Here is a 13,600-nt window from a genome sequence, read left to right as displayed (position 1 = left end):
CAAATGTGGTAATAAAGTTTGAGCTTTTAGGACCATAAATTGGATATAATACTTTAACTTAGAATATGCAATAATATTCCAGGGCTCGGCTGTTTGCAAACATACTTCTACAGGTCACATTTACATATTATATATATTAAATTATGAATACCTTAATGATTAAATTAAAAAATATTCTTTAATGTTAACGTAGTTTTGTTAAGGTTAGCATTAAATGTTCTCAATTAATTTAATGGCTGAGACAATGTGGTAAAAAGTCGAGAGGTAATATGATATTCCAGAGGTCATTGCGAGGTTAACGGTATCGATGTGCATCTTTTAATAAAGGTAAACTTTTAATAAAACGTATTAACAAAGGGTTTTGAACAATTGCTTACAGTGATGAAGTAAAATGAACGTATTGTCGAAATACCTTGAATATATTAAATTGGATTGTCTAATTCGTTTTCTAACTAAAACACCTACTTCCTAGGATTTTTTAAGAATTGTTTGTTAGATTACGCTGTGGTTATTTATACAAGTAATTATATTTCTTGTTTGCATCACAATTGTATGAAAAGTTTTTATTTAGACATTCTCAGACTACTTTAATTTTATACATCGTGGATTTATAGATTCAGTAAACAAAGGCAAAGTCTAGACAAACTGAACTTATGAAAGTTTAATGTACACGCATCCATTGTAAATATATTTGTTCGTACTTGGAATAATAAAAATTATAATAAATTTAATAGTTGATGTTGTTGATGTTGTTCATGTTGTTGATGCTATTAATTCTTTAAATAGTGTTGTTTACTTCGGCGTAACGTATCTTTACTATTAACGAGGAACTTTAAAAAAATATAACTTACATACTTTCTTTGAGTACTAGGCGTAATTTGATAGATTGTGTCACTATAAGAAAAATATGCGTACATGGACTAACTTGTTCATATATTGTGTACATTTAATGTGCCTGCCAAGTCTCTACGTTGGCCAGAACCTTTAACCTTCCGGCTTCCAGAACCAACATTGGGTTCCGCGAGCCTCTTCACAGGATGTGTTCTGCTTTGGATTCTGCCACTAACATCAACCCTTTTTCGCATTCCTCTAGTGCCTCATTTAAGAATAATTTAATACAACTATTATGTTCCTAATCCTTGTATCTTTCTTCTTAATTATAGCTACTAGTATGTTTGTCGGTCTCCGGATTTATAAATTTCGTGCTGTCATGTTTTGTCAGTTTAACTTTTTGTGGATACATCCAATGTGTTTATTTTATGTTTTATTTTTTACACTTTTATTTTTATTGTTTAGAGATGTATCTGTTTTGTTTCCCAAATAAATAAACATATTAAAATATACGTTTCATTATACAATAATTTTCCAAGTGACACGTACGTTACTGCGATATACTAACTAGACTTAGATGACCTGATCAACACCGTACATATCCCCATCTCACAATAATTTAGATTGATCATTTTATACACTATGTTTAAAATAATTAACCAAATTATAATAGGAAAACAAAGAATCTCAAACAGGCAATCTGTTAGATAACTGTACGTGAAATAAACAGTAATTTGAGAAATAAAAGAAACCGTGGTCAGCAAGTGGAATCAGAGATGACCTGTGACTGCTGATGCAATCGTATCAACTACGCAAGGCTGATGCATAAGGTTTGATTCACCGTGTTAGAAGAGTTTTATATTTATTTATATTATAGTTACCATTATTAAAGATGATATGTTGTTTTTGATCCGAAAATAATCATAGCACACATTGACAATTGCTAAAGGCGTTTTTATTGAATAAATTAATTTGAAATACACTTTAAATAATTAAAACTTATGTTTACGAGAAAAGTGAATGGTCATTTCTATTCCATGCCGAATTGAATCTATATAAAATAATAAAAAAGAGAAACACATCAAACAAATCTATCTCGATTACAGAGTTGCGATAAAAAGTACATATTGCACACGGACTTCCAGTTCCTATAATAAACGTACGCAAGAATTACGCAAGTGATGAGTTCAAACTGGTGAAATGAGAGTAGATTCATTAAGGCTAAGTATATGTCAAGCCATAAACATATGTAACAGGTCATCGCAATAACCCGTTCTACCTGTCGATCATATTGTGCCTAAAAGCGTATAGATTAATCACCTCTGATTATTAGAACTAGATCTAGCCTATTTGATATGACCCAAATACTACCCACTACCAAATCTAGAAATACCATATAGTATATTCACCTATACTTTATTAAATTGACACCCAAAATAAACTGTGTAACCCTTTCTAAATACCTATTTGATAAGGTTGTCATCTGCATTAATTAAAACGGTCCAGTAACAATTATAGAAAGAAGAATTAATATGAAAAATTAATAAAATATTTAAATTGAAAATTAATTGTATCCTTGTAGTCGGCGATGTCTTGATAATTCAATTATACCGAAACAAATCACAATTGATGAGTAATTTTATGAGTTGTACAAAGAAAAAATAATTGCGTGTTTCTTGACATTTCAAGTGCACAAAGAGGCTTATAAGTTGTCGTTAGCGGAACTTTTTATGGGAGAGTCAAAAGGTTAGACAGGTCATCTGATGGTATGTAGCGATTGCTCTTCGGTGTGGTTGTGTTCGCGAGGGATTATGCAACATTATGTAGCTGTTTTAATAGCGTCACTTAGTCTAAGCTAATGCTCTAATGTTATTCATGTTTAAATATCACGAAAGAGTGACATATTAAATTAATTGTGCCATGTATTTTGTGTGATGGTTGTTAACTTTTAAAGCAAAGTTTAATAATTAAATTAATCAGACACTAATAAAAAATCCCAAACATAAAGGTCAAAAAGTGTTTTCTTTAAATGTGTAAACGTTATCTCAATAAAAGACAATACATAGAGTATATAAAGATAAACACTCCAATCTATACAAGAACGACAAGCTACTGCTATGAAGCAATGTACATGAGCAAACTATTATATTTACCTTATAAATAGAATAATTAATAAATAAATTGATTAAACATGAGTTTCTTAATAGTTGGACCTACGCCCGAAGTTAGAAGTAGGCAATGAGCACAGTAGCGATGTAACATCTGTGCGATGGAATATAAATTAATGTGTATTTTGTTTGTCATCATATTATGTTTTAATTTAGATATTAGTAAATAATTAAAAAGCTTAAGTTTATTAATGTAGTTTTAGTTACTTATTTTTGTAAGCTATGTTTGTCGCTGGTAAAGTGTTCGGCACTCAACTCTGACGTCATGCGTTGGATGCCATTTATGCGGATTTTTCTTTCCAGATGCACAACTAACACTTGTGAATGTTGATAGAAGACGTCTCGAGGAAAGCGGCATATCTGAGTCCCAAAAATCGACGACATGTGTGGGCACAGACGGCTGATTATCTACTTGCTTTTAAATAAAAATTTCCTATAAAACAGATACTAAAATTGTTTGCGTTGTCCTATTTAAGGATTACTCATACATGCATTATACTAAATGCTTTTATAATGTATACCTATATTCACCAAATAATTATTAATTGCCGTATAACCTTGACATCCGTCGTTCCGCAACTGAGCGTTTTTTAAGGCAGTTTTTGTCGCGCACCACCACTATGTGGAACCAGCTGTCCACTGCAGTATTTCCGAACCAATTTAACTTAGGGTCCTTCAAGAAAAGAGAGTATCAATTCTTAAAAGGCCGGAATCGCACTTGCGAGCCTTCTGGCAATGTGAGCTGCGGTATCACTTAACATGACGTCTTGACCGTTTGCCTCCTGTTAATTTAAAAAAATTTATTGCGTTTGACACTTTAACTGAACAATTTGTGAATCTGTTGTGTAGATGCAAAATTTAGTAACCGTTTGACTAAACGGTAACCGACTGATGAATAACTGAAGCTATCAATGTTATTGACTTTTTATAAAGTACATAATTAGAAATAAATACTAAATAAAATCTACTCAAAATGTGCATTTGATATTTAGACAATTGTCGCAAGCGATTGCAGTCGTGTTTGAAACTATAGCATGGAACACGATCGTTGTGAAACACATGAGAACCATCTTTACGTGAGCTCATTATTTGCATATACATCTTTTAGCATGTGTGATTATCATTTGCTAAAAATATTAATATTATACGCTAATATTCTTACCTAATGAGTATTATATACCTAATACACATTTTACATTAAGTAATTTTCATAAATTTCTTATAATATAATTTAATTTTTATTAGAATTTCAAACACAACAAAAATAAGATTTTATTGTCTTTGAATAAACATTATAAGCGACTTTACATCAATGTAAAGTCGATTATAATAAAAAAATATTTCGCTAACACTATTAGAAGCGTTGATGTCTTTTTAATGTAGCAGGTCATAGATTTAATCTGAAAGCGTTTAGCGAGATTTTTATTCAAGTTTAGATAATAGATAATTAAACATGTTAATTACTCTTTTAATCGTCTAATTCAGTGAGTAAGACCCATTTAATAAAGCCTAGGAAAGCGGAATTGAAATACTACTATCACCTAACTCAGCGAATTCATCTCTTTTTGAAGTTATACTTCTTTTGGCGCGTTAGGGAAAAATGATGAGAGTAATTTTTTTCTATTATTAGTGTCCTTTTTGTACAAACGTAGAATAAGTGGAAAGTAAAATTTTTGAAAAGATTTATTCTTGTTACGCCACGTTTTTTTGCTCCATCTTTTGATGTACGATTTATAATGATGACATTTCTTAAGGTATGTAAGCAGTAATTACTAATAATTGTACCTGGTATGAGGGTATGACATCTGTCAGTTAAGCTACAACAATGGTTATAAGTTAAATCGTACAACGACAAATGGGAGGAACCATAGATTATATTGTGATCCACACCTCACCCGTCGCATAAATCACGTTTATTTTCAATTACTCTTTCGTTGTGTTTAAGGGACTTGTTTGTACGTCCTGTCCACGAATATCAGTAGAAACGACACACTATGATACAATATAACTCGACATAATTATCTAATTATTATTATTAAGAGGGTTGGCCGATCTCCTGCCACCTATGTCGACGGCATATGGCCTCTTTGATGCATGTGTTGGTATCCGATGTGGTAAGTAAGCTCACTCTGCAGAGTGCCTGCTGTGAGTCGAATCCCATATACCCCTGCTGCGTTTAGTGTGAAGGAAGCGTAAACGCATTTCCATAATGGTTTTAAAAAAGGTATAAGAATGCCCTTGCATATTTTGTCTAGAAATAATTAGTTTTTTGGTAACACTGTTGTGAGTCCCTGTATATTTGATCAATAGATCGTTCCTTAATTTTTAATTAAATATGTAAATAGTACTAAGTAATAAACTTAAAATAAAATAATTGTTATGTACGTGTGAATATAATTTGAATATTTTAATTGATTACTTATAAATATTGAAAGGTGACATGAAATGTTATTTGTTCTAATACAGTTTTCAAAATGCTGCTCTACTTGCTTTATCAATACGAATATTTAATAATATTACTACGTTTTTATACTATTACTAGCAAGAAAATCGTTCCAAGTACAAATATGAATAAGAGTTTATGATTCGTGAAGCGTTTAACATTTAGTACTATGATGAAACTCAAACATAAAATGCATAAGGAAATAATCTTTATGCACATTTAACCAACGGTAGATTGCAATAGCGTCTCATTGTCTTCGAATTGAATAATGAGTAACATAAAATTCTATTATTTTATTTGAATGAGATGGACTTTCCACTAGACGTAGAGTAGAAAATCTTTGTTTATAACAACATTCATTATTACATACGAGTAGGTACATTAAATCTGACTTCTCCTAAACTGCAGTATTTTATATACATAGGTGAAATAAATATTTGGAATGACTCAATTTAAGTAGCATTTGTTTCGTAATCGAAAGTCAATGAAATAGAAAAATCACTCGTATTATAAACGATTTCAACCCCCCTCGCGTTGAAGTATTGCGATTGGCTAGTTGGTAGTATTAGTCTAGCAGAGCTTTCAGGGACGTTGGTAGGGGCGGCTCCTCGGCTGCTTCGAACAGTCCCTTCGCAACGCACTTGGCGGCAACATGTCGGTCTTGTGGCTCGTGTTAACATTGCTCCCGATCCTCGGTAAGTGAGTGATGTGTTGTGTTTTTTGTGAGGAAATGGTCAGTGATAGTGCGTGCGTGCACATCTTACACATTTCAGGATGTCCGCGTTCGTGGGAAGTTAAATTTCCTTATAAGAACTATTGATTATTTTGGTTGCGTTTTCTATTTGTTTATATAACAAATCAATTTGTAGAAAATATGAAAATAAAATTAAGGAAATGAAATAATCATACATAAAAATAAAACGCAACTGAAAGGGTTATGTTAATTGTAAATTTTAAAAAAGGCAAACAATAATTTAGAGAAAGTAAACTAATCTATGAAATAATTAAAGTAAAAACGCCGGTCAAGACCGGAAAACAATTTGACGTTTACAACTTATCAATGTCACATACAAACGGGTTTTTCAGCTATTTTCAGGCGCTTGAATTATTACGGAAATTAGCAGAATTAACTAAAATAATATTACGTTTTAAAAAATTTAATTGAATTTAGGAAAATCTTGTTAAAGGAAGTGGGAAGGAATGAAACGTTCATTGCTAGAATAATGTTACTAGCATTTAGGTCGATGGTTCACACGAACGTCTTTAATGAAAATTGCGCAATTGTACTTTCATATGACCGCTCAACTAAGATCGCACTTCGCGTGGATAATCGATTCTACACATTTGCATAAGTAATTCTCTCACGGGCCGCTCTCCTGAACTGGGACGAGGGCCAGAGAACGGATGCTCCAAGGTTCAGACCGAAACGTACTTGTTATTTTGTAATTGGCAATTCTAAATTTCATCGAAATACGAAAACGTGTTCGCCATACGTGGGATGACCCCAAATCCTTCTTTGGATGATGATACTATTACCATTTAGGTTCAAATCTGACGATCTTAATTGATTGTGGGTTTATTTTTTAGATGTAACGTGACGTGCCTTATGTTCATATTTTATGTTAAGAACAGGATACGAATATACAACCTATACAACCTATTTATATATTTTACTTAATTAGCTGAAATTATTAAAAATCCTTGGGCAAGTCATGTAAATATTATCTAAACAATTTTTTAAATTTGCACCGGAACCAGGAAACTATTGTAGGAACTGATTAGTCTAGATAATGTTTTAAGAAACATTTGTAAATTAAAACATATTTAACTTCTCAATTAAAATAGCAATAATTTCTAGCAGGTATATTTTACATTTTATAAATAATTCCAATATATAAATATTGATTCAGGTGATCATTAACGTAAGTGTAGGATGGCATTTAATGATTAACATCGGAATGAAAGATTTAATTAACTAAAACGTGGGCTTATTACACAGTTTTTACATTAAAAAGTCTTGAAACTATAAATATAATCCTATTGTGTAATTATAACAAGTTATATACATATTTATATAACATTTTATAAAAATATGTAATCAATACCGCTCCGTTTAACGGAAAATATATTTTCTAAAATGGCACTATTACATCAAATATCGAAGATGTTACAAATAATGTAGTTAAACCGTGAGAATGTATTACGTGTAAAGGAAAGTGTCATTGACGACCCGTTGTCTTGACTCTTCTCGGCTTTTGTATCGACAGCTGACAGTGATTGATTGCTATTTGCTGACTCATCACAACTTCATAGTTGCTCAAATGTAGGAATTGCATTATAAGGGTTTATTCTGATAACAAATAATAGTGTAGAGGAACACAAAATATGATCGTAACATAGTTTTCATACTTTTTCTATATTGACTTCTTCACTTTTACATATTGCGTTATAACAATAAATTAACTATTTTAGTCATTATCTTCCGAGCGGTCGCAGCATATTCATTAATCAATTGATTCAACCGTAGCGTAATTGTGTTATATTTAGAACATTTGCATAAGCTCACGACCTTTTGAGGATGCGGCACCTTTGCGGCGTCTCTTGCGCAACGCGATGCTATCTGCCGCTGGCCGCTCACGCATGGGAACTCAGTTTAACCTCCGTGGTACCAACATTCACTAGCAAAACCTTCGCTTACCTAAATATACATAGACTATTATCGTTATTCGGTAAAATCTATATGCTTTTACACTTTTGTGTTGAAAACAAAAATCTGCCCATAGGAAGATCGTGTTTTATTTTATGTACCTAAGTTATTACCTATGAACCTTGAAAACAAAATTGTGTAAACTAACTCCTATATATTCTTATATGAGGTGGCACAGCCTACGAGTATCATATAAAATTCTAGTAGATACAATCTATACTGTTGGGTAAATAAACTTAATTCTGATCTCGTAACCGACCTCAATTTAAGAGATGGGTGCCTCGTTTGATGGATACTTTGTATTTTATTTATAGCATTACTAGCTGACCCGGCAAACGTCGTTTTGCACTGTATAATATTTCCAGGAAACATTTTTTTAGATCAATAAAAAAAACTATCTACCATAATAAAAAATAGGAATTGATCGTAGAGTGGTGACAATTAAGGGTTGTATGTATTTTTGTATGCTGTATAATAAAAAAAAAACTAAATGTTTTGTCTAAAAAATAAAAATAAAAATTTAGGGGTGGCTTAACATTTAGGGGGATGAAAAATAGATGTCCGATTCTCAGACTTACTGAATAAGCATAAAAAATTCATTAGAATCGGTAGCCGTTTCGGAGGAGTATGGAAACGAACATTGTGACACGAGAATTTTATATATTAGACGATTAGTATAATATTGCAGATAAATTTTCCACACCAGTTATACGAAGGGAAGGCCATTTAAAAAAAAAACTATTGAATATTGGTACCTAAATGTGTGATTCAACATGGTTTCTCTCTATTGTAGTTTCGCACACTGAAAAGAAACACAGAAATAGACGAAGTCCGTGTTCCAATCTGTTCAAAATTAGGCTTTTAATAACCCTTCATCTCCGCAGGGGGCGCTCAAAGGTTCAACTGCCGAGGACGCATCTTGGGAGCATACTATGCGGATGCGAAATCCGGCTGTAAGGCATTCCACGTGTGTGTAAGAGTTGCCGGTGGCGGCGTTCGAGACTTCAGGTTCTTCTGCCCCCCTGGTACCCTGTTCCATCAGGAGGCCCAAACATGCACTGATTGGGGTGACGATGACCCTCTGGCCTGTCCCGCAGACATCTACGACGGTCAGTTTGATCTCTACAAAATCGGATCCGGTGAGCTTGCTTAGCCACTAACATAGGCCATAGTCTAGACTAAAACATTTTTGCAGCCGGAAAGTTCGAGTTAAGAGAGAACCGGTTTGGTTTAAGGTATTTTGTGTCGCGCTTTTTTTACCATCGCCCATGTAGAATTTATGTAGTTTATATTAAGCTTAAGCTGAGTGCTGGCGGCTGGACAAGCTCTATTGTATCTAAGATGTATCTTTGAAATGTTAATGGTAGCTGAGTAAACTAAACCAATTCTTATATGTATCATACACAGGTTTTGACACGAAAAAATTGTCGTCTCCTGGAAATCGAGAAGAAGAATCTGAATTCGGCCTTCAAAGGGCGGAAACTGGTGATCGTCGGCTCTCGCAAAATAATGCAGCATCTAATAACGGTGTATCTGATTTGCGAACAGCCCATTCATCTGATTTCTTCAGTGGACAGCGAGAACAAGGGCGAGATGAATCTGTTACCCTACAAGCGCAACCTTCTTCCATTCCTCCAGGTCGTCAATCTTTTAGAAGAATACCCACATCACGACCTTCATACCCAACTACACTATTCACGACAGCGTCACCTTCACCTTCACCACAACCTTCCAGTCCACAGTACGATGGTCCAAAAAGAAAACTATACCGAAAACGACCGGTTAACATTTCAACCGCAGCACCGCCTACAACAGCACAAAACTATTATTCTTCTCAACAAACAAACTCGCCACAAGATTACTTCATTCAAAAAAATCCGCCGCAGAACAAACAGCCGACTACCACAACTTTGAATATTCCACCCGAATATAAAGATGAATACGTGGAAGTGAGCCGTGTGACCCCAAAACAGAGCAAATACTTTCCATACAGTCAACCCACGACATCAACTCAAGCCCCTGCCAACAAGAAAGAAGGATTAGTTCAACTTTACAATTACAATGATAAGAATTCGAATAGTTTCCAAGATAATCGCTCTATCAAGCTTCGAAACAGTTTCAATGTACTTTCAGAAGCCAAGCCTACGGACTTTACGAAAATAAAACCTTATAATCAAAACTACAACAGAGGCACACCTGGATATTCAACTAATTATCCTACAACGACCGTTGACTACAACTCAGCCAGAGGAGTCATAACTAGTACTCCAAGCTACAGGAACTTTAACAGTGTTTCTTACGAACCTGAGAAAGATAACTTTGTATCCTTCCCTGGTGGCAAACAGAACTACTTTAATAACCCCACTGCCGCCCCCTCTACTACGACCACCCGTTCTGATTCCTATTCCAATCTGAACACAGTTGCGTATAATACAAACAATGCTTTAAATACACAGTCATTCAATTACGCAGACAGCCATGAAGACGATGGCCAGTACCGGCTTCCTCATGGTGAAGATGACGGGCAATACAGACCCGAACTGTACGAGAGAGAAACAGAACTACTATCAGGAGCACATTCGCTTAACATTGCGGCAAGCGGTAACAGGCTTCCAGAAGATCGAAAACAAGAAAAAATACGATCTCAAAAGAACTTTGGGAAAGTATCTACTCCAAGACCATTTAGACTAGCATCAACAACAACCGCTCAACAACAACCTACAGAACTATCCACGAGTACCCCTCGACATTATTCCGAACAAACGACGCTCCGTTCTTTTGATTACTATCAGCCTTATACCACAACATCTAGACCATACGATGCATCATCGGCGCCAGCCTACAGTTCACCACAAGTCAATAATGTTCCAAAGATTACGACCACTATAGCTCCCCATAAGCAAGAGCTCTATTCGCAAGGCTATGAAAATATTCCCTCTTCATCTCCTAGGCCACGACCACACAATAACCGTCCCAACAAAGAAGAATCCAGCTACGACTACGCATATTACGACTCTGACCCCGGCTTCTCTGAATATGATCAAATAGAGGAATTCGGAAGAACTAACGCTAGAGTATAATAATCCTTCCGTAATATATCCTTCACTGCCATTAATTTAACGTAAGGATAAGCCTAAGTTACTCGTGTAAGTTTATTTAACAAAGTTAGTATGCAATTTCAAACATTTTCTGTAAATAATGTTCATGTATTTTTTTTCACATAGACTGAAAGATGCCAGTTTATATCTAGAGGCTTATCCTGATTACTATTTTACTAAATTATTATGTGATATGACTTGTGCTTAATTAGATATAAGTGCATTCGATTTATTCTGTTTTAATCTGTTTTGAATTCCAGATTCAATACTCGTAGTAAAAAGCGATAATTTCTGAGTACAATGTGAAATAAGCTTAAGAAGTATTGTAAAGTGTTAAGTATTATATTGTCTAGTGTAAATAAAGTTATTAAGACAATGCTTATTGTTACTTTTGTTAACTAAGTACGTGAGAAATTGGGAACAGTTAATTTATCTCCAAAAAGGCTTAGGCTCCAAAAACAAATTATTTTTAATATTCACTAAAGAAACCTAGTACCGAAAGGAACTAATAAAAAAGAATTAATATAAAAAATTATCTACCTTGTCTACGATTGTAACCAATTAATATCTAAGACAAAAAAAATCTGATTTTCTACTACTGTCGCAAATATTAATTTCTACTAAAAAATGTAAAAAAATCATCTATGTACATGCATTTCTAAAAGCTCTCAAAAAATCTTATCATTACTTTGGTTAAGGAAGTTTATTCATGAACCACGTAGTAATCTATATTTATATTTATATCTATATCTATATATTATATAAAAATCAAACCCGTTTTCCGTTGTCACGACATAAGTAACATAAAAACGGCTTGACCGATTGGTCTGATTCTTTTTTTATAATATTCCTTGAAGTACGAGGATGGTTCTTACGAAGAGAAAAATTAAAAAAAATTGAGTAAAAAAGTCTAAAAACAACACTTTTCTATATCCCATACAAAATATTCGTAATAATATTTAAAGGCAATTTGAACTTTAATACCATATCATAAAGTTCAAGTGTTAGGTTAGGAGTTCCGGGAAGGTAAATTTTTATTTTTTGACATAATCTATTTGTTGTATTATCAACTTTCTTTTTTTTATCTTACTAGCTAGACCGGTGTCCCAAATAGCAGAATAAGTATTTAAAAAAATTAAGAATCGACTGTTAGGCGGTACGATGTTCGCCAGGCCAGGTAGTAAACAATAGAAAAGGTTAATTCATTAAATAAAATTCCGGGGCATGAAAATACGTGGGCTCATAATTTTTTAATGTTCAATAAAGTCATATTCCCATCAAAGTTTTTTCAAAACCAGAATAAATTTTGCCCCCGACATTAAATTTTTAAACTAGAGTCCGCGACACCACTTAATGCCGATAGACGCGGCGCTAGCGAGTAGCGCGGCGTAGTAATATGTTGCTGGTGCTACGTGCAAGGCTATTTTACCCCAACGTAACCTAAATTAATATGAAATTCGCGAACTACTCTCCAAGATTTGCTTCTAATGTTTTACCTTAAAACGAATAAAATAATATTTCACTGTCACGACAAATTTAGTTCCAGGGTGCCCGTCGGCAATGAGTGGTGGCGCGGACTCTACACGTCGCGTCGTCGTCGCTTATAATTAATTTTCTTTAAATAAAATATTGTAAAAGCGACATCTTGTATCGAGAAGCTAACCTACTGGATTTAGTCATGTTAATATTACTGCCATCTTTAGTAGAGTAGGGTAAAAAAATAACGATACGATGGTTTGTGAAAGATGTCGCTAGTGATCAGCAAAAGTAATACTATTCATATTATATTTATATGTAACATTTATTTAGTACACAAGCAAGTGTTTAGGAAGATAATTCATATCTTCTCTTCTTGATAAGTGAGTAAATTAAAATGGTCATTTGACACACTATTAGTGATATTAAAGTTGATATATTTTTCATTTTGCCTATGAAATACCTGTTGTAATCGTCAATGGACACCGACGCCAGGCAAACAACTCCTAAGACTGACCCTTAGATCAGATGAAAATATAAACAATTCGGTGTATAAGTACTCTTCATTTTGGTTTTCACTTATTTGAAAATTAGTGTCTTAATAAAAGTACCACATGTGTTGTAATTATTTTAATTAAATAGGTATCACAAAGTTGTACATTTATCGAGTTATATTTTTTGTCAAATCTTGTTACATTTCTTATCAAACCATACTTTTGACAAAACCTATAACTAATAACTAATTCTACTTACGTAACTACAATTAAAATGCCTCCTTGATCAAATATGCTTTACACTATTTTTTTTTGACTGAAATATAAATTAAATTGTGCAACCATAAATTGTCAGTTTCGGTTGGACTTTGATTCACGTTTTA

General features: G+C 33.5%; 1 protein-coding gene across 2 annotated transcripts; it reads left to right on the top strand.

Annotated features, from left to right (window-relative positions):
- The first annotated feature begins 6,025 nt into the window (after positions 1–6,025).
- On the top strand, positions 6,026–11,623 carry LOC125051131. 2 transcript variants are annotated; one of them, XM_047651290.1, is made up of 3 exons: positions 6,026–6,137; positions 9,034–9,258; positions 9,557–11,623. In XM_047651290.1, the coding sequence occupies exons 1-3, from the start codon at positions 6,095–6,097 to the stop codon at positions 11,227–11,229; spliced, it is 1,941 nt and encodes a 646-aa protein (XP_047507246.1). In that variant the 5' UTR covers positions 6,026–6,094; the 3' UTR covers positions 11,230–11,623. The 2 variants fall into 2 exon arrangements, with proteins under 2 accessions (XP_047507246.1, XP_047507245.1); XM_047651289.1 differs by having other exon boundaries at positions 9,034–9,288.
- The last annotated feature ends 1,977 nt before the right edge of the window (positions 11,624–13,600 follow it).

Source organism: Pieris napi, chromosome 7 (genome assembly GCF_905475465.1).
Source record: "Pieris napi chromosome 7, ilPieNapi1.2, whole genome shotgun sequence".
NCBI lineage: Eukaryota > Metazoa > Arthropoda > Insecta > Lepidoptera > Pieridae > Pieris > Pieris napi.
Note: the sequence above shows the minus strand (reverse complement) of the source record. Positions and strands in the feature narration are given on the sequence as shown.

Coding starts and splice junctions, on each gene's coding strand:
- LOC125051131 (XM_047651289.1), top strand. CDS start 6,095: ATGTCGGTCTTGTGGCTCGTGTTAACATTGCTCCCGATCCTCG. Junction 6,138..9,033: donor AACATTGCTCCCGATCCTCG/GTAAGTGAGTGA, acceptor TCATCTCCGCAG/GGGGCGCTCAAAGGTTCAAC. Junction 9,289..9,556: donor TCTCTACAAAATCGGATCCG/GTGAGCTTGCTT, acceptor TATCATACACAG/GTTTTGACACGAAAAAATTG.